This window comes from Elgaria multicarinata, chromosome 3 (assembly GCF_023053635.1).
Source record: "Elgaria multicarinata webbii isolate HBS135686 ecotype San Diego chromosome 3, rElgMul1.1.pri, whole genome shotgun sequence".
Lineage (NCBI taxonomy): Eukaryota > Metazoa > Chordata > Lepidosauria > Squamata > Anguidae > Elgaria > Elgaria multicarinata.
This window is the reverse complement of record NC_086173.1, coordinates 145,047,509-145,072,994: the sequence shown is the minus strand read 5'-3', so window position 1 is coordinate 145,072,994 and position 25,486 is coordinate 145,047,509. Positions and strand designations below refer to the sequence as shown.

Genomic DNA, 25,486 nt, shown 5'->3' with positions numbered 1-25,486 from the left:
ATGGAGCATGTGGTGTTTCATGAGTTCAGTGCAACAGAGTCTGTTTATTTTGAGTTCAGTGTGTGACCAGTCTATGATTCCGAATGAGAATGTGAGGATGGGTATTGCGTAGGTGTTGATGGCTTTGAAAATATTATTGTTATTATTATTATTATTATTATTATTAATAATAATAATAATAATAATAATAATAATAATAATAATAATAATAATTTTATAAAGAGCTTTTCTACACCAGGCTAAAATCCTGGGATTTTCCAAGGCTTCTGCTTCCAGATGCCTTTCCACGTGGTTCTTTTTTTCTTTGTCAGAAAGTTCTATATGTTTCATTATAAAGCCACTAGATGGCGGTGTACCATTACTTGTAGAAATCCCCCATTTTGTCAGTGATGGCCACCTGTTTGGATGGCTTTAAAAGGGAGTTAGAAAAATTCCTGGAGGAGAAGGCTATCAATGGCTACTAGTCCTGATGGTTATGTGCTATCTCTGTTATTGGAGGCAGAATGCTTATGTACACCAGCTGCTGCGCTCCTGTCTGGTTTGTGAGTTCCTGGTTGACAGCTGGTTGGCCACTATGTGAATGGAATGCTGGACAAATGGATCCTTGGTCTGATCCCGCAGGGCTCTCTTTATGTTCCCCTCTGGAGTTTCCTGGGAGAGCATTCTGGGAAACAGCTATTTCAAATTCTCCAGATCACGACCTGCTCACCTCCAACTGCTCCAGATTCTCCAAGGACTCTTGTAAGGAACTTTTTCACAAGAGCTGGACATGTTCCCTGTCCCTGACACAGTATCATTGAAATGGAAGATGTTTGTCATTATATACTGCACTGACCTATCTACAATTTCCTAAGGGAAAAAATCCATAGGTGGTATTGGGCGGGAAGACACAAATCCCAGCAGACAAATAGCTCACCTCCTAGACCCCTTGAAAGAAAGTCACTGAATCATAAAATAATGTAAGGTATGGAGGCAATATTACACTCAATTGCTCACTAAGAAATAAGCCTACTTCCCATGTTCTGTCGATTGTGCAAAGGCACTGAGAAAATAGGTAACCACTAAGTGTTCTCATTTACATTTGTAATTTTTAATTTTGAAGAAGTGTTATTCATCTTTAATTCATTCTAATAATTTATAAACAAATTGGCTACCTGGATTTACATTCTACCTATTCTGGATTCACTCCCCTTGGCCATGGTGAACTCCTAGCTGTCTTCAACCACAACTTTTCTGGCTACAAGACTACTTCCAAGTGGTGTAGCTTTTTCTGGGTCTTTTCTGCAGTTTGGAAGTCTGCAGCTGTTAAGGCATCATAGGCTGTAGAGTCTAGGATTGATTGTAGATGAAAGAATTCTCACCATAGGGCTTCTCTCTCTCTCATGTGAATTCTGTGATGAATTAAAAGTATGGAGGTCTGACCAAAGCTTTTTCCATATTTGGTGTGTGTGTGTGTGTGTGTGTGTGTGTGTGTGTATGTGCGTATGTGCAGAGGAGCCTCTCTGATAACTTGAGACTGGCACTCATAGAGATCCATTTATTGCAGTGAAGGTATATATAGGGCTTCACATCTGGGTAGTTTCACAGGAAGTCAGGTGGGGAAGCCAGGGCAAGGGCACATGACAGACAGGTGGTATTATATGAAGTATTTTTATCCCATCTCAAAGGGATCTTACAAAACACTATTAAAACACTATTAATACAATATCACCAGACAGCCAACAAAATGTCACCATCCATTCATCAAAGTGAAAAACTCAAATGTAGAGTGACCATATGGAAAGGAGAACAGGGCTCCTGTATCTTTAACAGTTGTATTGAAAAGGGAATTTCAGTAGGTGTCGTTGTTAAGCATGCAGTAACTGGTGAAATTCCCTCTTCATCACAACAGCAAAAACAGCAGGAGCCCTGCCCTCTTTTGCATCTGGTCACACTAGGCAGGGCTCTTGCAGCTTTAACTGTTGTGATGCGGAGGGAATTTCACCAGGTGCTGCATGTATACAAATGACGCCTGCTGAAATTCCCTTTTCTATACAACTGTTAAAGATACAGGAGCCTTGGCCTCCTTTTCATATGGTCACCCTAATCAAATACTACATTAATGTCTGATGAGAAAAAGAAAGGCTTTAACCTGGTACCAGCAAATTGTTGGGTGGAGGGGGGAGCATTCTCATAACTGTTTTTTAGTATTTGTAATAATATTCTTCTTGTACTCCACTTTGGGTGCATTTTTATTTAGAAAACAGGATTATAAGCAAATATAACTATGAACAGTGATTTTAAATATTATTTATTTGATTTGTACCCTGCATTTCTACCATCTAAATATACATAAAAGTTTAATAAAATTACATAAAAACTTAATAATTTTACAATGTGAAAGTTTCTTTCCCTTCTCAACTATATATTTTTTTATTTTATTACATTTATATACCGCCCCATAGCTGAAGCTCTCTGGGTGGTTTACAAAAGTTTAAAACAATGAGCATTAAAAACAGATATACAAAAATGTAAAACAATTAAAAGCATAAAAACAATATGGTATTTATTTTATTACATTTATTTATATTTTTAAATTGGTTAGAGATTAACAAATGATTGATAAGCATCCGTTGGCAATTGGTCATCCAGGCTAATTTAACTTCAGTTAGGGTGCCATCCTATGTATGTTTAGACAGGAAAAAAATTCCTATAACTCTCAGCATTCCTCTAGCCAAACATGCTGACAGGCTTTTTTCTGTCTAAACATGCATAGGATTATGTAATCCTATGCTTGTTTAGACAGGAAAAATCCTACAACTCCCAGCATTCCCCAGCTAGCACGGCTGGTTGGGGAATACTGGGAGTTGTAGGATTTTTCTCTGACTAAACATGCATAGGATTGCATCCTTATAACATTGACAGTGCAATCGTAAACCATGCCTACTCGGAAGTATATTCCACCAAACTCAGGGCGTTTAAGGATTGCAGCGTTAGAGATCGAAAATATTCCCTACAGTTTGTGTTTTATAATTATAGGAATTTCCACTCCGTAGACGAGGCCATCTTGCGGAGTTGGCCGGGTTTATACGCGAAAGCAATTTCAATCTCAGGTTGTTACATGTCCGTAACTCAGTATGGCGCTTCCCAGTGGGAGGCATCAAGTCGTCGTGGAGAAGACTAATATTTTCCCATTTTCACTCGTGGTTACAAATCTCAGCGACGAGCAACCTGGCAAATCTCTTGCAGCCCTGAAGACCCCTTTTATACTCCCCTCTTCCCCGGCGTGATGCGCAAAACGGGAAAGCTGGATGGATGGATGGATGGCAGGAAGCCGCCATGTTGTACGGACAAGGGACAGGTAAAGGGAAGGGTGGCTTCTCGTTGGCGCAAGATTTCCGTTTCCGCTTGGGCTGGGGTTGGAGAGGGTTGCAACTGGAGCTGAAGGTAAATAGAACAATTCCCCCCCCCTCCTTCCTTCTCTGTAAGCATTTAGCTGGGAGCGTCTCAGGGAAACGGGAAAATAATGCAGAAACGAGAATTCCGTTGGCATCGGTGCAAAAGGTAGCCGGGACCCTTGAGCCAGGGCGGCCCAGCGGTGGGGAGAGGGCGCTGGGCTTTAGGCTGGGGCTGGTCGGGTTCAAAACCACGGTCGAGCCCGAAAGCTCAACGGGCTGGGCTTGTAGCCTCCGCTCCTCGTCTCCAAGCCCGTGATGCAGCGGAAACAACAAAGATCCCGTTGGCCCCTTAAAAGACAAATGTATTATGGTATAAGCTTTCATCAGATACATGAAATGCGATTCTATCATCATCATTATTTGGTGCCATTAACGTATAGAGTGCTTCAGCAGCGGTGGGGAAATGTTTGTTGGACTCCAACTCCCATTAGCCCCAGGCACGACGGGCAGTAGTCAGGGATGCTGGGAGCTGTAGTCAAGCAACTTCTGGAGAGCCAGAGGTTCCCCGTTATCTCCCCATGCTTTACAGAGTAATAAGAAAAAAGGATAGATCTCTGTCTTGAGGAGCTTACAATTTAAAATTTTATCAGGATGTATGCGGAGATAACAGAAGAAGGGATGCAAAGAAGATGGAAGTGATGGTAAATGGGAGGTGGATATGACCTCAGTTCAATTGTACGTGTTTAGGCTTCCCTTCAGTTTTGGATGAGGACTGGGGGATTATACCCAAGGGTTCATGTAAAAGGTGGGCTTTGAAGAGGGATTTAAAGAAACCCAGGGAGGAAAGGGAATCAGGGGATCAATTCTAGACACAGAAGGCAATGTACAGCTTGCCCATTCTCTTCTTCGTTAGGCATATAAAGAGAAGTTTATGCAGTTTTTATTTCATAGCTCTAACACAAAGAAATAAGCAACTTGTGTTACAGGCATGGTGATGGTTCCTGGAAATTAATTTGGCTTATATCTTGATAGTTCCAGGTAGCAGGCTGTATGTATGTGCCCCTCTATAAATGAACAGCTGAACACAGTGTGTGCTGTTGATAAAAAGTGGTAGAAACAGGACTGAGCAGGGAGTCTAAGTCACATGGAAATGGGGTGCTGGCATCTAGGAACCTGAAAAATGTGGATTTTCCATTTCAGATACTGAAGCATCTGGGGTGGGAGAGAATTGGTAATGGGCAGGGACAAATTGTTTATTGTTTAAGCATGATTAGAAATGGTAATTTCCAGAACACGCACACATCGCATGCATATATATCTCACACGCGTACACAGCTATGGTCCCTGTTTGGAACCATCTCCATGCGGGAGTGTGTTTCTGCAGCCTACATATTTGGGCTGTAATGTTTGAGTCAGCTACTAGACATTGATCACGACGTACAGCCATACAGTCTCCCTAGAAAAAACCTGTGATAGGCTGTACGTTTATCCTGTCCCCTCCAGCAGCCTGTTTCTATTGTAACAGCACTTGATGACCCGAAGAAAGGGAGAAAAAAACTATGACAACGCTTTATGAACCAATCTCTTACTGCTGGAGCCAGTGAGTCAGCCAGCTAAAACCATTCACTGAAAAAAATCCATTTGTAACAAGTCAACAGTGTGGCAATTTGCATCCCTTTTTTAGGAGTCAGAAAGATGTTTTCCTGTGCCAGATCAATAAAGTGCTGAATAAAATTCCTAGATGTCACTACCAAATTATGGGACAACTGGACCCTTGGATCTTTGCCAACCCCCAGGGTGTAACATTGCAAACGGAAGCATGTCTTGGTTCTGCTGGACCTATCAGCCGCTTTTGATACCTTCAGCCGTGGTATCCTTCTAGGCCATCTTGCAGGGCTGAGGCTTGGGAGACAGGGGGATGGCACCATTTCATGGTGGCTCAGGCCTTTCCTTGTAGGTAGGTTTCAGAAAGATGTGCTGAGGGACTTGTGCTCCACCCTTTGGCCTATGGCAGGGGTGGCCAACTTGTGACCATCCAGATGTAGTTGGACTGCAAGTGCCACCAGCCCTAGCCAGCATAGGCAATAATGAGAGCTGATGGGAGTTAAAGTCCACAAACATCTGGAGAGCCACAAATTGCCCATCCATGGCCTGTGGGGTCCCACAGGGTTTGATTGTGTTCCCAATGTTGTTAAACCTCTACATGAGACGTCTGTTTTCTGTTGCCTCTTCCAAAGTATTTTTTTAAAACTTCTCTCCTGTTTTTGTTTCCCATCCAGCCCCATCTATGCTTGGCTGCTTCTGTTCTCCAGGCTTTGCTGTTGGACGCGGCCTTGGAAGAGGTGCCTTAAGGGTGTGCAGTGGATGGGGGGGTGGAGGATATGCCTGGGGGGGAATTTTCTCCACCCCCTCCGTGAGTGAACCTCTGCTGCGTGTGCCTCCCTCAGCTAGGGAATCTTTCAGACCAGTGCACTTAAGTTGCCCAAAGACTTCGAGCCAATCTGACCTCCCTGGAGGGCCCCCATTGCTCTCCAGGCCGTCGCTGTAATTTCTGCCTCCTTCCTTTGCCGCATGTGCCAAATGCAACTTTGTGAACCGACAAGCCCAGTGCCAGCTCTCTGCCGATGGGCCTGGCATTAAAATGGTGCCTGAATCTCTGTGACGAGGCTGACCCACCCAGAAAGGGAGGCTGCAGAGGGGTGGTGGAGGCCCTGGCATGGAGAGCTCTGACCAGCGGTTGGTGCTGGGCATGAACATGGGCGATGGGCGGCAGACGCCTCCCGGGGAGCTGCGGACACCCACTGAAGAAGGGGAGGAGCAGAGAACACCTGTGCCTGAAGCGATTTGTGATGGTGGTGGGGATGCCAAGATCCCCCAGCGGAAAGAAGAGGAGGAGGAGGAAGAGCTGGACCCTCGCATCCAGGTGAGACAAAGCTAGATTTTTCTTCCTTATGGCGTAGGCCTGGAGGGCACGCCTAGGCATCTTTCCCATGACTGCCACATGTGAGCTTCTAGTCTGGTTCACTCTAAGGGCATATACCAGGGGTGCAGAATCTCTCTCAGCCCGAGAGCCAAATTCCATTTCAGAGACACTTTCGATGACGCCTTTCCAGGGGTGGGTGGGGCCTAAGCCTAAAGAGGGTGAGGCCAAAAACTACCAGCATATTTTGAGCTCTTTTCTAAGCCCTGGGACATGCATTTCAACTGGGAAACACACACAAGTCAAGAATGCATGGAACCCATTGTTGGGGGAAATGGGTCGGAGCCTTCCAAGGAATTCTAGAGGGCAGATTTGGCCCGCGGGCCTGAGGTTGTGCACCCCTGCCGTATACAAAAGGCAAACATGAACTGGTTGAACTGTCATGGCTCTCCCCTTGCCCTGTTGCTATAAAAAGCCATGTCATTGCTAACCAACTAGCCAGACATAGAATCTCCCAGCAGGTTGGGGGCTGGGGGGCTAGCTTGGTCTCGGGCTAGTTGCCACAGGAAATACATTTCTTTGAGCAAAGGTCAGCAGCGGTAGTTTGACTCTGTCATCCACGCATTTGGGCCGAACTAGGTGGCCAACCCAAAATAGTGTAGTCACCTGGACTGCACCGTCTTCCTCCAAAGGCCATAATATAGCAACCCTGTAGAAACAAATCGGCTCTGTTTGCACTACTGTCTATGTGAATAGGAGCTCACCCCATTCACACTGCCCAAGGAAGAAAGATGGAATAAAAAAATGGAGCACATTTAGGGTGCAATGGCTATGCGGGTTCAGTCAGAAAAAAATGTACTACAATTCCCAGCGTTCCCCAGCCAGCAAGTTTCTGATCCTTGTGGTTTTGTAAGGGGGGGGGGAAGGTTGGGAAATCCTTTTTTACAAACTTGGAAAAAAAAACAAGAAAGGATCTCATATGTCATTGTTTTAACTATTTGTTATGAATTTCCTCAGAGAAAAGAGGGGTTACACATGTTTTAAATAAAATAAGGGTAGTAGGGTGACCATGTGATAAGGAGGACAGGGCTCCTGTATCTAACACTTGAATAGGAAAGGGAATTTCAGCAGGTGTCGTTCGTATGCATGCAGCACCTGGTGAAATTCCCTCTTCATCACAACAGTTAAAGCTGCAGGAGCTATACTAGTGACCAGAGGGCAGGGCTCCTGCAGCTTTAACTGTTGTGATGAAGAGGGACTTTCACCAGGTGCTGCATGCATACAAACGGCACCTGCTGAAATTCCCTTTTCAATATACTTGTTAAACATACAGGAGCCCTGTCCTCCTTTACATATGGCCAGCCAAAAGTATAGAGACTTTGTGACTTTCTACAATCTATATTTGATGGGTGTGTGTGTTTGAAATTGTGAGCTTGGCCATCTCTCTTTCCCTTCCGTCCTTTCCATCCATTCTTCTGAAATCATTTTGGAAGCTAGCATCTGTTAACCAGAATGGAAGATGTCTGGCAAACAGCTGTATGCAATTTTCCACCACTTATTCAGGGTGAGAAATAGAGGATGTTCTCTCCCTGCATACGGAAGTACGTGCAGCCCCTCCCTGTTGAGGAGTTGGCTGAGAAAGGGCTGTGGGGCTCATGAGAGCCAAATGGGCCCTTCTGCTGGTGCCTGTCTCTTGACTGTTAGAGCAATATGGCAATGGAACCAGTTACCTAGGGAGGTCGTGGGCTCTCCCACACTAGAGGCCTTCAAGAGGCAGCTGCACAACCATCTGTCAGGGATGCTTTAAGATGGATTCCTGCATTGAGCAGGGGGTTAGACTTGATGGCCTTATAGGACCCTTCCAACTCTACTATTTGATGATTGTATGAGCCCTGGTCTCTGCCTTTCTGACTGCAGGAGGAGCTGGAGCACCTCAATCAGGCCAACGAGGAAATCAACCGCGTGGAACTGCAGCTGGATGTGAGTAAGGCCGCGCTTCCCCGCGCCCTTGGGGCTTTCCCGTCTCCTTCCGAACGCGCCCTGCCTTCCGTTCCCTCCCTCCCCAATGCCAGCAATCTGCTTAGTGGATTCGTGCAGCCATTCCCAACCTGGTGCCCTCCAGATTTGTGGGGTTGCAACTCCCATCATCCCCGGCCAGTATGACCCATTGGTGAGGGCACCAAGCCGGGGAAGGCTGGATTAGGATGTGTTTGTGTGAGGCTTTGCGCAAAGCCAACATCTGTGGAATGGAAATGGCAGCGCTGCTTTGTACGCCGTATCACTTGCTGCCCTCTGGCGAGAGTGAGCAGGGGGTGGGGGAGGAAAGGGTTGTCCCTACTGCTGCAATGCGCTTGTAAGCACTGCTCCACTGTGGGGAAATTCTCTGCTCTCCCTCCAGCTAGGACGTTTGGGGTTGCTGACGTCATAAAGTGTACAAATCGACCAAGAATCGGGATTTTTAAAACGAGGGCTGTTCTCTCCACGCTGACCTAGCTTGTGCTGTTGGTTTCAACAGGAGGCCCGTACCACATACCGAAGGATCTTGTCGGAATCTGCCAGGAAGCTTAATGCTCAGGGCTCCCAGCTGGGCAACTGCATTGAGAAAGCACGCCCTTATTACGAGGCCAGGCGCTTGGCCAAGGAGGTATACGTGCCATTGCCTTTGCGCTACTGCTCTGCTGAGTCTGTCGCTAGGCCCAGCCGTCTTAGAGCAAGGTGTTTTAAAGGATTAGAGCTTGGGTTCAGGATTCCCCTGGACTCGTTCCGTGCAGTAGGCCCCCAAGTGGTTATCAAGGCTCAGAAGGGACTGTCCTGATGTAATAGCCTCTCTTTGTATGAGCAAGGAATTCTGGGTATTTCAGCCCCACACATCCCTCGTTGGCCCTATTTTGGGTCATTTATGAATCGTTTCCTACCTCCACCCTGTAAGAACAAAAATAATAACTGCGCTGCTTTGTGTGGTGTTGTTCTTCAATTTATATCGTGGTCCTTCAGGGCAGTGGATCCCCGGAGAGTGTTGACTACAATTCCCATCATCCTTGACCACTGACCATGTTGGCTGGGGCTGATGAGAGTTCTGATTCAACAACATCCAGACACCCAAGGTTGGGAACTACTGCTCCAGCGACCCCTAAGGTGGTTTATAAAATAAAAACTATCTATTTAATTTTACCCCTACACCCTGAAAATATAAGATTTGCCAGTCGGTACAATTTTTAAAAGGGATTCAGCTGGATCCACTAATGCTGGGATGGAAGAGGGCCACTGACCTTCCCAGGGGGTTTAGATTCTCTTTCCATTGAACTCATCACAGGATAAGCAGTCCTTAAGCTGTTTTGTGAAACATTTTGAGGAGGCAGGTTGGTTTGGGACTCCTTTTTGGCAGGAACTTGGGTTTTGAGCTGCTTTTGGCAGGGGGACTAGGGCTGCCATGCCATAGCCACACCCTTCCTTTACCTGTTGAGCAACCTAAAAAGCTCAGTGGTTGCCTAGCAACAGCATCATTTGATCCAGCTCCAGGTTTAAAGGGCCAGACGTATCCTGTTCATAGTGTGGAGAAAGGCTGAGACGAAAACTCACCACCAGGAGCCCCACAGAATGGGGCTGTTTGCATGACGTATTAGCCCGCCATGGGCTATTTAACCCATGGTGAGGCTGCAAGGTGCATGTGGCTGCCATTTTGACTATGCAATTCCTGCTTGGGGGTTGTCATGTCATGCAAACCCAGCAAGTGTGGGTTATGTGAGGGTTAAACAAACCATGGGTTATGTGAGGGTTGTTTAACCCTCATATAACCCATGCTCCCTGGGTTCACATGACATGAGCGGGGGTAAATAACCCACGACAAGCTGTGCCATGTCATCCAAGCCCAGTCAATGTGTCTGTTCATGGACTGTAGCAGAGATGGCGAGGTTGGGGGGTGTCACAGGATTGACTGCTCCCCTGTCCAAAATGAAACCTCAATATACACAACTAGCCTGTTGGAAAGGATGGGTTCCTATCCAGACTTTTCTCTGACCTGCTAGTTTTATATATGCAGGAAGCTTGATTCAGTGGGATAGCAATCGAAGATCCCATCCTTTGGCCTGCAGTCTGAAATGGTTCAGCCCAGCAAGAGCTGCACTGTCTGGTTCTCCCAATCATGTGTTCCAGGTCTCAGAACGATTTCTTAGATGCACCCTCTGGATAAAGAGTGTGTATGAAAAAGTCGGGGAGAAGGTGGTGCTTTGGGGGAAGGGAGGGTGTGGTAGGGCACAAAGGCCCCTAGTCCTTTTCCTCAGCTGCGTGCAGGGAACGTTAGGGCTTCTGTTTCACTGACACCTTGTCCTCCCCTCCATCCCGGCAGGCGCAGCAGGAGACCCAGAAGGCCGCGCTGCGGTACGAACGGGCAGTTAGCATGCACAACGCGGCCCGTGAGATGGTTTTCGTGGCTGAGCAGGGAGTCATGGCGGACAAGAACCGGCTGGATCCCACGTGGCAGGAGATGCTCAACCACGCAACGTGCAAGGTGAAGCCCCTGTTCTGGGAGGTGACCTGGGCCGTCCCATCTGGCATGGGACATGGTGCCGCCGCCTCTCTGCTGATTGGATGAAGAATCCACCAGTTGTGGGGAATATGGGAGGGCAGGACAGGGCAACCGGGATACAAGTTAACAGTCTAGACACAATGCTTGCAACCCAAATCCCTCTTATTCTGCAGTCACATAAACACTGCAAGACTGTTCAGGGAGGCCTACCTGCTGACTAGGGCTGGATTCAAATACCTCTTCAGCCAAGACCTTCCTGGGTGTCCTTGGGTGAGCTGGCATCTCTTGGGCTTTGTTATGTCAACTCGCAGCTCTGTGCATGTTTCAGAACATCCTAGGTGGTGGAGCCAGAGCGGCCATAGAGCGGGCCAGGAGGACCAGAAGATCATGCCCAGTGTGGGCTCCTGGGGACAGAGGGCACCTCGGCTCTGACCTGTTCCCTTCTTTTCCCTGTAGGTGAACGAGGCTGAGGAGGAGCGGCTGCGCAGCGAGCGAGAGCACCAGCGCGTCACCCAGCTCTGCCAGCAAGCTGAGGCCAAGGTCCAGTCCCTGCAGAAGTCCTTGAAGCGGGTCATTGTGAAGAGCAAGCCCTACTTTGAGCTGAAGGCTCAGTTCAACCAAATCCTCGAGGTGAGGCCTCTAACTTGATTCCCATGCCTCTAACCCACCCTAGGTGGGGATCATTGTGGAGCGGGCCTAATCTGCAGGGAGCAGAGCTTGACCTTCGTACAATCGTTCTGTGTTTGTTTCCCGTTTGTCCCTGAGATCGAGGAAGCACATGCGAACATCGGAACACTTAACTTCACAGATTTTCCTGGAGGTGAGACACACCCACACCTAAAATTTGAACTTGGGGTCAGAAAACTTTCCACAGGTTTGGAGTTGGAGAATTTTGCCTGCCTCATAGTTCCAACTCTAGTTAGAGTATGATTTTATTTATTTAAAACATTTCTTTACTGACTTTCTGAAAAAAACCCAATCAAAGCGGTTTACAATAATAATAATAATAATTAATAATAATAAAAATAACAACACAATCAATGAAATAGTCAATTGAATTCCTTTAAAACCAACTTTAAAAATCATAACTATTGTGGATTTGCCTAGAAAGTGGCTGCCAATGTCAAGCATCCCTTTTCATATTCGGAGAGACGGTGTAAAACATTCCCAGCCGGGAGCAAATGTTTTTGTCTCCATGGTAGCCATTTGTATCCACCGGAACTCCAGCCTTGGAACTCGGGTGTCCAGAATTCCAGGTGTAGGTGTGCAGTTGAGAGAATGCAGGGAGTGACTTTGGAACAGTGGATCACAGTCAGCCATGCATGTGGGTGTCCCTCCTTCCCTTCCTCCCTCCCTCTATATTTTCCCGAATGCTGAATTCTCTTCTTGTAAGCTCCCCAAGGCAGGTTTCTGTCTTCTTGTATTCTCTAAAGCAGGGATGGGGAACCTCTGGCCCTCGGGCCAAATCTGACCCATCAAGCTGCCCACAGAGACCCTCCCTGCTCATTGAAGCCGTACTCTCTCAGAAGTGAGCGGGAGAGCAACTGAGATGGGCCCAGTTAGTTTCACTTCTCGATCAGAAAGGAGGACAGGGAGGGAAGCTGGCCCAGGACTCTGTTGGGGCCTTGCGCTGCCATCTGAATCCACTCTGCACCTCCGGGCATTGCTTGGGTGCTTTTCTCCATGCCTCCCTCTGCATGCAAAGAGCAAGGATGGGGCTGGATCATGTCAGGAGGTCTGGATTGCTTCCTGGAACTATCCGGCTCCCGCCCCTTGCTTTAAAGCGCCATGCATGTTGATGGTGCAGTGTCAACCATGCTAACAGTGTCTCTCACCTCTGACTTTCTGGCATGTAGGAGCACAAGGCCAGGGTAACGTCCCTGGAGCAGCAGGTAGCCCAGGCCAAGATGCGCTATTCCGTGGCCTTGCGGAACCTGGAACAGATCAGCGAGCAGATCCATGCCCGGCGGCTCCAGCGCCTGGTCGGGCGGCGGGCTTCCCCGGTGGGTGCCGAAGCCAGCCCGGCGCTGATGTACGGAGGGATGGCGCTCCCTCCCGAGCCTGCTGCCTCTGCCGACACCCTCTCGGTGCTCAGCTTCCAGACCATCGCCTCCGACCTGCAGAAGTTTGACTCAGTGGAGCACCTGCTGGGGCTGTCCGACGCCGCCAGCCTCAACAGCGACGAGCTGGAGGAGAGGGAGCAGCGGCGCAACGCCCAGCCCCACTCCTTCAAGCACCACCGCAGCATCAGCCTCTGACATCCCCACTCCCCCTTGCCATATTCCTGCCACAGTCCCTTTAAAGCCTGTCCTTCTGGAGAAGTGGGAGGCAGCCAGGAACAGAGGCACAAGGAGGAGTCACAGGGGGAGGCGGCTCTTTGAGTGGGCGGGTCATGTAGCATCTTTGGCCTGGCCCATCTGAAGGGATCCTTCCCCCTGTGTAGCCTTTGGTGCAACCCCGGCTCCCGGACGCTTCTCCTGCTACCAGCACGGTGGGCTCATACAGGCCCCAGTTGCTTGTAGACGTTGGCTTTTGAGCCCCACTGTTCTTAGTCCGTAAGGCTGCCATTTCCCCCCCCCCCCCCAGCATGCACCTGTTTCCCGGGAGCATTGCATGCTGGATGTAATTCTGCACTCTTGCACATTTCTCCTAGCTTGCTGGATTATCGCTGGTGGTGCCACCGTCTTCAGCTGAGCGGAGGCCAAGAACGAGGAGGAGCGATGTGCTGTTTTTACATGATTGTTTTTGTGTTGGTGGTTGGGGAAAGGCAAGACCAAGTGGGCTGCAGAGGTGCTCCTGTACAGATGCTCCCCAGCTCCTGTCACTGTATCCGACACCCCCACTCCGCTTTCATTGAATTGCCCCCCCCACTGCCCAAGGCTATACAATATGGCCTTTTTAAATGGAACTCTGGTTTCCCCCTCCCCGGGGCCTTGACACTACAGTATAACAAGAGGTATGCCGTTTGTTCCTCCCTAGCCCACTCGGCTCATCCCAGTTTGCCACCTGTGCTTCTTGGGATGTGATTTGCACTAGTAAGTGGCAAACGTTGGGGCTGGGAAGTCTCTCTCTTTCTCTCTGCTCCCAGCATTTTGTGGATGGTGGCAACTCCTGCCTCTCAAACAGGTTTGCTGGACAACGGCTGTGATGAGAACCGGTTGCGGGTTCGAGGCAGCCTGATAGCGACTCTGTGTATGCGTGTTTGTATGACCGGCTTCTGCTGTGTATTTTATTTAAAGTAAAGTTTATGCCCTATGGAGAGTCTTTTCTTCTCAGTCGCTCTCACTCTCTCTCTCTTTTTGACCAAGTATATCAAGGAACAATGTGTTCCCCCCCCCCCCCCGGCTGTGGTTCTGAAAGTGCGGTTGTGGGTTTGGGGGACATGTGACCAATTGACCGGGAGAGGGGGGCTCTTCATTAGCTCTCACCTTACATTTTCCATATGTGTTGAGTGAGTGGACCATGAACGGGCAAGGAGGGCCAGCCCAAGACATGTCGCTGTCTGAGGAGAAGAACAAAATGGTGCTCTTCCCATCTCATGTCCAAAAGCCAAATGACTGACAGTCGAGTCTTTCTTCAATACTTGCAAGGGAACTGCACCTGAAGGCAGCAGGCTAGCATGGGGGGGGGGGGGAGTCACAGGGCATTCCAAGTGGCACACAGCTCTCTGCTGCCTCCAGCCATCTACCACCTCAGGTGACCACATCATTTTGCCTTAATGGTAGGGACCCAGCCATGTCCCTGCCCTCTGTAGGGAGGGAATGGCATGTAGGCTGGCCAGGTGCCCTACTTTACAGAGGACTGTGTACTTTAAGATCTGTCAAAGGACAGTCATCTATTTAAAAGCATCCTCTATTTGAAGGGCTGTCCAGTTCAAATCTGGTTTAAAGAGCAAGAACCACAGGGAGGGGCCCTTAAACTTCCCCATCCAAAGTGAGCACCTGGGCACCAGACAGAGCAGACACACCGGTCACTTTGTCACTCGTCTCTACTACAGTGAGATATATTAGATTTCTGTCTGAATTATTATTGCTAAATCTGCCCCTATTCATATAAGCTTGCAAAACCAAATTGGTGTGTCTGGTCCTCTTTTTTAGCACGTTGACGTGGCTGTCCTAGATGGCTACAGCCAGCCTCTGGCAGGCCCAGGATTGCTGTTGATAATGATACGCCTGTGAAGTTGGCTGTGTTAGCAGCAGGAAAAAAACAGTGCCACGAGTCAATTTGGGGAGAAATTGAACAACACCCCAATGTCATTGAGCTTTCTTGAAATAGCCGTGCACACACACTTCTCTCTTAGGGAACCACCTTGTTTCTTGAAAGACCACCTTCACTTTCCATTATCCCCACAAAAGGAGTCTAAATCGGCACTGATAGTATAATGAACTTCCAATGTTATGCCTTGGTTATCCAAAGGAAAATAATAATTAAATGCACAAAGTTTCAATCCATTGCATACCAAGCCCATGTAGGCACACTGTTCAACAAAGCAATAGAATGACATTTCCAAGTCGATCAAGCAGACAACCAGAGAGTTACAAAAGCAAAGAAGCATATAAGAGAAAAACATAGGAATCGTAATAGAACTGTTTTTTGCCTTCTGATATTGACATATGAACACCGCAGCCTTCCAGCGTTGCTTTCACAGATGAGGACTGGTCGTTAGTTCTGCATATTGTGTGAGTGGATATTTGTCTGCCATTTTAGTGCCCATATAGGATATGTGGATGAGCTCAGCTCTCAAGGGTACTTTAGGATGTTTCAGTCTTACTAGGGGCACCATCTTCCTCATGAACAAAGAAGTAGGCCTCTTACCTCACACGCACAGCCTGGAAGAGGGCAAAGATATGATGGGGGATTGTGCCTCAAGCAAATTGTTCTAACCAATTTTGATGTATTATTGGACATATTAACCCACAGTTCCTTTGGACAGGGCAATTTCCTTGTGGGTGAAACAATGTTTTGAAGCAATATTTACAATGCAGCTGCTCACATATTTAACAGTTTGGTTCTTCCCCCCCCCTCCCAAATGTCTTGCAACAACCCAGTTACAAAGGCCATTCCCATGATACAGAGACTCATACTGACATAACATTATTTGATTGCCACCCCAAGCTATTTCTTCACATTTCACTACGGTGGAGCCCATATTTATCTGCCTGCATTCATGGGCTGGATGAGGTGGGAATTTGCTGTTTTCTCCCTCTGTCTTCATGCCAAAGGAATGCTGTCTTAAAATAAGAACAATCTGAGAACCAGTTATTCCCAGCATGCTCTGGGGCAAATGGCCTCTTGTAGTCCTGGGGGGTGCTTTGTTGAAGGAAGACCTCCATCCCTCACACACACCCCACACAAACTTTTGCTTTTTGAGCATTTTTAAAAGCACTGTAAAGTGCTATATTAAAAAAGAAATGGCAAATGCCTCCAAAAGCTCAAGATAGAAAGCTGCCTAGAAAGGGAAACCATTTGTAACCACCACTCATGCTCACCTCACAGTCCTTTTTTCCTGATTCATCTAGGCAATGGAAGTGTAAGTTCAACTGCAGCAGCAGCTGAAGGATTTCAGAGAAAAGGCAAATGAATTTAGGTTCCTTGATGTCAAAGGAGGGACTTTTGGCTAGAGACCAGACAGAGTCTCTTATACCCTCACACACATCTGCCAACCTATATGGACAAAGTAAAGTTCAAGGCCAGATCTACACTATTGCTTTAAAGCGCTTTATAACAGTTTTGACAACTGTATCCTGGGCCTCAACAGTTGTCAAAACTGTTATAAAGCGCTTTAAAGCAGTAGTGTAGATCCTGCCCAAGAGAAGTGAGGGAAAGTGGGGCTGTCCACACAGGAGCATGGGTTAATGATGTATCCTCCACAATTGAATATCAACAAGAATCACTACAGCCAGATTTAGTTAGGAGGGCGCTCTAGGCTTTTCCACAAAACAGGGAAAAGTTGTACTAGAATTTCTCCCCATCCCTTCACTTTGTACAGTTTTCCTACATGGAGTCTTTGACATTGAAATAGCTCCTTACTGAGGCATTTCCACACTACCACCAACTTGGTTATTTATGGGTGTTTATCTAACAGCCACAGGAACTAGGGAGCTGCCTTATACAAGATTATTTGTCCATCTAGTCTAGCATTATTTGCTCTGACTGTCAGTCATTCTCTGGGAACTCAGAGGTTCCCCCACCCACCCATTATCCACTACCCAATCCTTTTTTCAGTGGAGATGCATGGGTTCTTCCACATGTAACGCATGTGCTCTATAGTCTTTCCCCAGGTATAAAATGCACATGCAGCACCTAATCCAAAAGATGACCTGATCCTGGCTCAAGGAGCTTACAAGTTAAGAAATAAAGAGAGCACAGGAGAAAAAGGAATCAAGAGAACACAACATCTGCATAAGGCCACTGGAACAGCAACTTCACAACAACATGCCAAAGGAGGATGGATCCAGGCCTAACGTTTTCCAGGGCTGTTTTGGAATTAGATTGGCAGTTATCAAGCAGTTTATACCAAAACATCCCAAAGTGCATGTGAGTGTGGGGAGATTCATCTTTTGAGTTATAGGAAAATAATGACAGGTCAGCTGGCAGTATTCAAGCTGGGGTGAAGCAGGTTAAAAGTAAAGGCAAGAGTCAGGGCCAGAGCAGCCCATGAGACTTCCTAGGTGAGATCCAAGAGAAACAAAGAGGATGGCAAGTAACTTGTAGTCCCATCAGCCTTCAGCACTATCCATTCAATGAGTGGCTGGGTACAGTCAGTGACTAGGCAGGGGCAGATCAGCCAGCAAGTACACACACACACACATTAAAGGGGAGGCAAGAAGGAGCTTTTACTCCCCCCAGTAATTTTACACTGCTGAGAACCATGAAGCTAGAGAGCCATGGTTGGCTGGATACATCCATTGGCTGGATTTGGTCCTACTGATGCCCATGAGAGAAAAAAAACATATCTGTGCTCCAGCTGTGGGAAGTATTAAACTTAAAATTATGGCTCGTCTGCCTAGCACCTACTTTTTTTGTTAGAGGGCCTGCTGTCTATATGGCTGCCTCTGTGGAAAGAAGGAAGGAAAGACTGCTATCAAGGACAGGACTCCAGTACCTACTAAAAATACCACCATGTTGTAGTTTAAAAGCTCTTATTCTCCGCAACTGAGCCTCAGGAGTGGCATTTCAAACTTTTTCGAAAGGGGGAAAAACTTTACAGAAGATGGGATATCACCCAACCATTGGTGGTTGGTGAAAAGGGGGTGGAGCCAGGGGAAGGTGGTGGCCATCTGGGGAATCCCAGAGGACCAGATTAGGATCCCAGGAAGGCCTGACTTGGCCACCAGGGCCTAAGGTAGGGTGACCATATTTTGGAAACCAAAAAGGAGGACAACATGGTCGCCCCCAAGGGGGCGTGTCCACCCGAACATAGCCTTGGTCACATGTCTGATTTTACAGCACACATTTAAGACAAATCTGTTCTACGTAACATCTTAATGTTAAAATCACTGAAATAAAGAACAAGTGAGAGATTCAATGTATCTGAAATTAACTTCACTCATTCCTACTTTTGTAGGTTTTTCTGTACTTTGAAGCTTTTGCTATATTCTGTGTGTTACATTCTCCCCTCAAATATCTTTTCTGACTGTATCTTCACTCATTGCAAGCTGCTGTTGTTGTTAACAGGGTTTGCTACTGGCCCCAGATCTATTTCAAATTTGGTATGGCTAAAGCTCTACCTAAAAGCTATCATGGTGCCAACTTTCAGCTCTTTATCTTTAAAAATGACGATTTTAAAAATAATAATTTTAAAACCTCAATTTTAAAAAAATTCCTAAAAAAAATCAATGGATGAACGGATCTGTTTCAAATTTGGTGTGGCTAAAGCTCTACCTAAATCCTATCATGGTACAAAGTTTCATCTCTTTATCCTTAAAAATGACAATTTAAAAAATAATAATTTTAAAACCTCAATTTTTAAAAAATTCCTTAAAAAAATCAATGGATGAACAGATCTGTTTCAAATTTGGTATGACTAAAGCCCTTCCTAAGAGCTACCATTGTGCCAAGTTTCATGTCTTTATCTTAAAAAATGACGGAGTTATAAGCATTTTTGTTAATTCCCATTAGAGCTGCTCTTTGAAAAAAAATCCGGATTTCCCCTCCCCCTCCCGGATTTGCCATCAAAAACCCAGACAAATCCGGGCATATGGTCACCCTAGCCTAAGGCTCCCCTCCCACGCACCCCAGTATAATAATATACTGCATAGTCCTATGTACTATGTAGAGTGTGTTATATAAAAGTGCTTCTTCCAAGTGCTTAAAGTGTCTTGCAGACATGATCACAGTAACCTTTATGACAATCTTCTAAGGTAGGTGAATATTTTTTCACAGATGGGAGGAAAGGAAGGATGAGACAGCAGAATGCGTAAGGCCAGAAAACGATTTCCTGGCTGAACTTCCATTTGGCAGCTCATGTTTACAACCACACGCTACTACAATTATTTATTTGTTTGGGCAGCAGTACACCCGGAAGAGCTGCCCCTGTTAAAAAAAAATTCTTTTCACATGCCATAATTAAAGTAGCGGAGTTCCTATCCTCTTTTGCATTCTGGTTACCTTAGTGCTCCCAAAAGAAAGAATTCTGCATGACCTTGGTACAGTGCCTCTTTTTTTGCAGTTATGTACAATTTGCATCTAATGCTAACACTTGTCTGGCAATTTGCTGACTTGCGTGGATACAAGAGGATCCCACAAATTTCCCAGCATGAGGCGAATTTTATATTTTCCACAAAATCTCTATTTTGAGAGCAAGAGGTTGACCATGCTTAAAATATACTCTTTCACCATCTCTGAATATAAACATGTGCAGGAGAAATCAGTATTCTTTTGAGCTAATTTTTCAAACCCTTGTTGGGACAGTATCCCATTGTACAGCTCTTTTGATTTCTTTAGGCTGCAATCATATACCTACTTACTTGGGAATAAGTTTCATGGAACTCAATGGGTCTTCCCTCTGAGTAAATCTGCACAGATTGCTATATTAAACAATCAAGAGGTTGGAATAATTTCCCCTATGAGCAACGCTGAAGCATTTGAGGGATTTTTTTTTCATTTAGGAAAAAGATGTCTGTGTGGGGCCACATGATAGAGGTATATAAAATTCTGCATGTTGTGGATAGAGACACATTTTTCTTCTTCTCCCGCATCACTGGAAATTAATAGGTAGTAAATTCAGTAAAGAGAAAACAGCACAAAACTTATAACTATATTATGGAATTCACTGTTGCACGATGTTGTGAAGGTCCCTGGTGTAACCGGCTTTACAAGCAGATTAGAGAAATACATAGAGCCAAAGTTTGTCAGCAGCTATGAGCCACAGTGACTAAATGGAACCTCCATCCAGAATCTGGCTGGACATCAGGGGAAACTTCTTGATGGTTAGAGCAGCATGACAATGGAACCAATGACCTAGGGAAGTCATGGGCTCTCCCACACTAGAGGCATTCAAGAGGCAGCTGGACAACCATCTGTCAGGGATGCTTTAAGGTGGATTATTGCATTGATCAGGGGGTTGGACTCGGTGGCCTTATAGGCCCCTTCCAACTCTACTATTCTATGATTCCTCAGGGACAATATGGCACGGAGCACTGGTTGCTGAGTGAAGACAGCGAGATGGTGGGGATGACAATAAGGAGGGTTGTTGCCCTCATGTCCTGCTTGTGGCCTTCCTAGAGGCATCTGTTTGGCCATTGAGTTGGAGAAAAAGTAGAAGAAAGGGGAGTATGTAGGACCGGTACTGGGATAAACTGTCAAAAGTGATAGAGGAAGGGAGGGCACAGGATGTGGCACATGGTGCATTAATGAATCCAAAGGGCCAGCCAGTGTGGTGCAGTGTAGAGTGGTGTAATGTAGAGTGCATTGTAGTGGTATAGTACAGAATGCTGCACTGGGACTCGGGAGAGCCAGGTTCTAGTCCTCACATAGCCATGAAGCTCACCAGGTGACACTTAGCCTAACCTACCTCTCGGGTGTTGTGAGGATAAAATGGAGAGGAGGAGTATCATGTATGCCACCTTGGAGGACAGGCAGGACACATAAATACCATTAGGCAGAGTGAAGCAGCTGCCTCAGGCGGCACAGATTGAGGAGGTGGGCAGTTGTGGTGAGAGGTTGGATGACAAAGCTGTGTGTGGCTCATGGTCTCCCCTACACCCCCTAAGCTAGCTTGCTGCCCTCAGGTGCAATGGAGGATGCTGTCCAGTTGCCAGTTTGGAAGTAATTCCTGATTGCCAGTTCAGGTGACTCTGAACATGGAATTGGGCCAGTGAAGGGAGGGGGCATATTTGCTTCAGGCACCAAAATTTCTTGGGACGGCTCTGTATGAAGGCAGATGGAAGGAAAGCAAGATTGCCTACTTGGCTGATAGTGAAGGATCGAAAGATCAAAAATAAAGTATAATACAGGACTGTTCATTAGGCCTATGGTTGAAATTAATCACACTTTAAAAAAAAACTGCAGTAAGGAAACCCTAATTCTGCATTCAAAATTCTTATTTTCATATTTTCTTATGGTGCATATTTGTTCAGTTGACATGCACACCAACTCTCTCTCAGCCTTGAATAAGAGTTGGCAGGCAGAGAGCTAGCGAGAGCTCTAGGAACAAGAGTGGAACTCATGAAGAATGGTCATGTATGAAGCCAGGCACAGAAGCTCCGTTCCCCCCATAAATGTGAGAGCATATTGTAGATGCTGCCTCCATGGTTTCAGGCAGAGCTTTCACAATAACGATGGGCAGAATCTTGACTGCTGGAGAACAAGAGATTCATAGGAACGCAAGGTTAAGGTCAGGTATGAGAATCTCTCTCTCTCTCTCTCTCTCTCTCTCTCTGTGTGTGTGTGTGTATTGAAAGAAGTTATAAACCTAGGAAATTAATTCAGCATTGCCATGTGAATGGGAAAAATGAGTTCAAAAGAGGAGATACAAAAACAGGCAATTCACAGGGATGAATACTACAAGTGTGCTGAATAAAGAAGGGAAATGAAAAGATATACAGCAACTGTGAGGTTGTAAAAAACAACAAAGGAACTAGAATTTCTCTAACCAAGGAAGAACACGAGAAACCAGGGATTGGATCCAGACTTAGTCCTTCGCTAGACCTAAGGATTCTCCCAGGCAAATGGAGGGGTCGTCCCTGCCTGCTCCCGGGATCCCGTGTGTGTCATTTGCATGCACAGGGATGATCCCGGGACGATCCCGGGATATAGGCCTGGTCTAGCCATGGCCTCAGTCATACTTAGAGATGACTCACTGAAATTAATGAGAAGACGTGGCTTGCCTGCCACCACAACCCATAGCTTTTTTTAAAAAAAAATCCATCCCTGAGTTGTTTAGTGTTGTGTCCGATCATGGATCTCTGCCTTGTTTCTCCCTTGAGAAGCCAGAGAAATAACCCTAGAACAAACCACGGGTTCTTTCTCTGGCTCGTCAGAAGAGAGACAAGCCAGAGATCTGGGTCTGGATGCAATGCTAAGCAACTCGGGGTCAGCTGCTGTTCCCACCTGTGGCAGGAATGACCAGACAGCAAGCATCAGCACACTGCCTCATTCATGGCAAGCCATAATTGAAAACTATTGTGGGTTGTTCTGACATGCGAACCAAGCCTAAATGTGGATGCAGTCCCAGGGGCATAGCAAGAATTGCAGGCTGTGGAGGTAAGAGGTGAAAAGAATATAACAGAAGACGTCTGCTGAGCCAAACTCCTGATGCCAGGAGGAACAATGGTAAGGAACATAAGAAGACCCTGTTGGACCAGACCAAAGGTCCATCTAGTCCAGAATCCGGTTTCCTATAGTAGCCAAGCAGAGGCCTCCAGGAAGTCTACAAGCAGGGCATGCAAGGAATAGGGAGGGAGTTACATGGCCAAATAAGCTGGAGTAGAATGCAGGAAGGGCAACCCATGTGGCCTCTGTACTCTGTGAAGTGGGCTCTATGGAAGGAGAGAGTTTATAAGTAAGAAGGAAGGACAACAGGGATGCAGAAGCTCTTTCAGCCGGAGGCTGAAATTCCATTTCAGAGAAGCCCTTGAGTCCAATGGTGGGTGGGGCCAAAGGCAAAGGGGGCAGGGCCAACATGCCCCCAAACACCAGCAGCATCAGCTTCAAGCTCTTACTGCCTTAGGAGAGGCATTTCAACTTTTCAGAATGGGGGGGGGGACTGTACACACGATCAATGGTTGGAGGAAAGCGGGTGGTGTTTGGGGAATGGGGTGGTCTCCCGGGGACCCCAGAGGGGTGGCTGTGGCCCCTGAGTCTGAGGTTCTGCACCCTTGGGGTAGGGGTTAGGGATTGAAGTGGGCTAGTTTATCAGCGAAGGGGCCTGGGCACTCGATGGGGCAGGGGAAGGGAAGGATGGGTGTGGGAACCCCCGGGATGGGAAAGAGAGGGCCCAGGGCAGGTCCAAAGAAGGGATGGGGAGGGGCGAGGAGGAAGAAGGGAAGGAGGGCAGCATAGGGAGGGGGCCAGGCGATGCAAAGGAGGCCGAGAAGGCCGAGGCGGGCAGGGGAGGGGCGGGCTTGGCGGGGGCTGCCCCAGGGCCGGCCGAGGCCTTGTCGTTGCCGTGAGTGCGCTGGTGGCGGTTGAGGTGGGAGCTGCGGCTGAAGCACTTGCCGCAGACGGCGCACTTGTACGGCTTCTCGCCGGTGTGGGTGCGCTGGTGGATGGTGAGCTCCGAGCGCTGGATGAAGGCCTTGCCGCACTCCCCGCAGGCGTAGGGCTTCTCGCCCAGGTGGATGCGCTGGTGCTTGATGAGGTTGGAGCTGACGCTGAAGCACTTGCCGCAGGCCTCGCAGCGGTAGGGCTTCTCGCCGGTGTGCATGCGCTGGTGCTTGGTCAGGTCCGACTTCTGGATGAAGCCCTTGCCGCAGTCGCCGCACTTGTAGGGCTTCTCGCCCAGGTGGGTGCGCTGGTGCTTCAGCAGGTTGGAGCGCACGCTGAAACTCTTGCCGCAGGCCTCGCACTTGTAGGGCTTCTCACCGGTGTGCATGCGCCGGTGCTTGGCCAGCGCCGAGCTCTGGGCGAAGCACTTGCCGCAGTCCACGCAGGAGTAGGGCTTCTCGCCCGTCTGGGTGCCTTGGTGGCGCACGCCCTCCCCCCCGCCCCTCCCGCACTCCCGGCAGGCCGGCCGCCGCCACAGGAAGCTCTTGCCGCAGTCGCTGCATTTACAGGGCAGCAAGGTCCCGCGGCGGCGCTTCCGCCTGGTCCCGGCAAAGCCGCAGTCGGCGCAGCGGCAGGGCGGACGCTCGGCGCTCCTATGCACGCGCTGGTGCCGCTCCAGGTGGGAGCTCTGAGAGAAGCCCTTGCCACAGTCGGCGCAGTGGTAGGGCTTCTCCCCGGCGTGGATGCGCTGGTGCCGGTCCAGGTGGGAGCTCCAGGCAAAGCTCTTGCCGCAGTCCTTGCAGGCGTGCGGCTTGGCGGCGTCATCCGGATGGCGTGTGCGCCGGTGCTGCAGCAAGGCGCCGTTCAGCCCAAAGCCCTTGCCGCAGTCTTTGCAAACGTAGGGTTTCTCGGCGGCGTGATGAGCGCGCCGGTGCTTGGACAGCGCTGCGTTCTTGTTGAACCCTTTGCCGCAGTCGTCGCACCGGTAGGGCTTGGTGCTGGCCTTGCTAGCCGGCCCGGCCGCCTCCGCCATGCAGCACTTGCAAGGGCCGGCCGCCGGGATGCTGCCGAAGTGCGTGCGCCGGTGGCGGTCCAGGTGAGAGCTCCAGGCAAAAGCCCGGCCGCAGTCCTCGCAGACGTACGGCTTCTCACCGGTGTGGATGCGCCGGTGGCGCTCCAAGTGAGAGTTCCAGTTGAAGCCCTTGCCGCACTCGCCGCACTTGTAGGGTTTCTCTTCCAGGTGTTGCTTTTGGTGCTTGATGAGATGGGCAGGGAGGCCAAAGGTCTTGCCACACACGTTGCACTCGCAGGGCCGGGCCGGGCCGGTGCCGCCCTTCTTGCCCACATGGGTGCGCTGGTGCTGGATGAAGGCGGAGCCGACGCTGAAGCTCTTGCCGCACTCGGCGCAGCGGTAGGGCTTGGTGCTGGTGTGGCGCCGCTGGTGGGTCACCAGGGTGGAGTTGAGCCGGAAGCACTTGCCGCATTCGGCGCACTTGTAGGGCTTCTCCGCGCCGGCGCCGGCGTGCAGCCGCGAGCGCTTGCCAAAACCAAAGCCCTTGCCGCAATCGTGGCACCGGCCGGCATGGCCAAGCAGCCCATGGTGGCCACGTGGGGAGTACTTCTTGAAGCCACGGTGAGGGACTGGCTTGCCTTGCTTCTTCCCCAGGGGCTTCTTTGGTTGCTCATCTAAGACTGGCTGGTCTGGGGCTTCATCGCTGGCCTTCTGCTCAGGCTCAAGGGCCTCCCTGGACTTCTCTGGCGGTGGGTCCTGCTGAGTATCCATCTTCTCCACTGCGACATCTCCTCCGCCATCCTCTTCTCCTCTTCCTCCTCCTCCAGCCTGCTGTGGCACCTCCTCCTCCTCCTCCTCCTCGTCCTCGTCCTCTCCTTCCTCGTCTTTGTTACCATTCTCATTGTCACTCATCATCCCATCATCTGCTGGAACAACGAGAGAATCCAGTAACTCCTGAGGTCTGGGAAAGGAAACTTGGGAGAAGGGAATTGAAAAAGCTGTCA

General features: G+C 48.5%; 2 protein-coding genes across 4 annotated transcripts; one reads left to right on the top strand and one right to left on the bottom strand.

Annotated features, from left to right (window-relative positions):
- The first annotated feature begins 3,374 nt into the window (after nucleotides 1-3,374).
- On the top strand, nucleotides 3,375-14,078 carry SH3BP5L (SH3 binding domain protein 5 like). Of its 3 annotated transcripts, none has more exons than XM_063122130.1 (7): nucleotides 3,375-3,426; nucleotides 5,657-6,300; nucleotides 8,215-8,277; nucleotides 8,813-8,941; nucleotides 10,643-10,804; nucleotides 11,279-11,452; nucleotides 12,679-14,078. In XM_063122130.1, the coding sequence occupies exons 2-7, from the start codon at nucleotides 6,094-6,096 to the stop codon at nucleotides 13,078-13,080; spliced, it is 1,137 nt and encodes a 378-aa protein (XP_062978200.1). In that variant the 5' UTR covers nucleotides 3,375-3,426; nucleotides 5,657-6,093; the 3' UTR covers nucleotides 13,081-14,078. The 3 variants fall into 3 exon arrangements, with proteins under 3 accessions (XP_062978200.1, XP_062978199.1, XP_062978201.1); XM_063122129.1 differs by lacking the exon at nucleotides 3,375-3,426 and adding an exon at nucleotides 3,523-3,543; XM_063122131.1 differs by lacking the exon at nucleotides 3,375-3,426 and adding an exon at nucleotides 4,058-4,078.
- Nucleotides 14,079-23,171: 9,093 nt separating this feature from the next.
- LOC134395476 (zinc finger protein 883-like) lies at nucleotides 23,172-25,253 on the bottom strand. Its single transcript, XM_063121638.1, has 2 exons — nucleotides 24,134-25,253; nucleotides 23,172-23,944 (listed from the first exon to the last, which is right to left on the bottom strand). The coding sequence occupies exons 1-2, from the start codon at nucleotides 25,251-25,253 to the stop codon at nucleotides 23,172-23,174; spliced, it is 1,893 nt and encodes a 630-aa protein (XP_062977708.1).
- Between the last annotated feature and the right edge of the window lie 233 nt (nucleotides 25,254-25,486).

Coding starts and splice junctions, on each gene's coding strand:
- SH3BP5L (XM_063122130.1), top strand. CDS start 6,094: ATGGAGAGCTCTGACCAGCGGTTGGTGCTGGGCATGAACATGGGCGAT. Junction 6,301..8,214: donor AGCTGGACCCTCGCATCCAG/GTGAGACAAAGC, acceptor TTCTGACTGCAG/GAGGAGCTGGAGCACCTCAA. Junction 11,453..12,678: donor AGTTCAACCAAATCCTCGAG/GTGAGGCCTCTA, acceptor TCTGGCATGTAG/GAGCACAAGGCCAGGGTAAC.
- LOC134395476 (XM_063121638.1), bottom strand. CDS start 25,253: ATGGATACTCAGCAGGACCCACCGCCAGAGAAGTCCAGGGAGGCCCTT. Junction 23,945..24,133: donor CCACCTGGAGCGGCACCAGC/GCGTGCATAGGA, acceptor TGCGCCACCAAG/GCACCCAGACGGGCGAGAAG.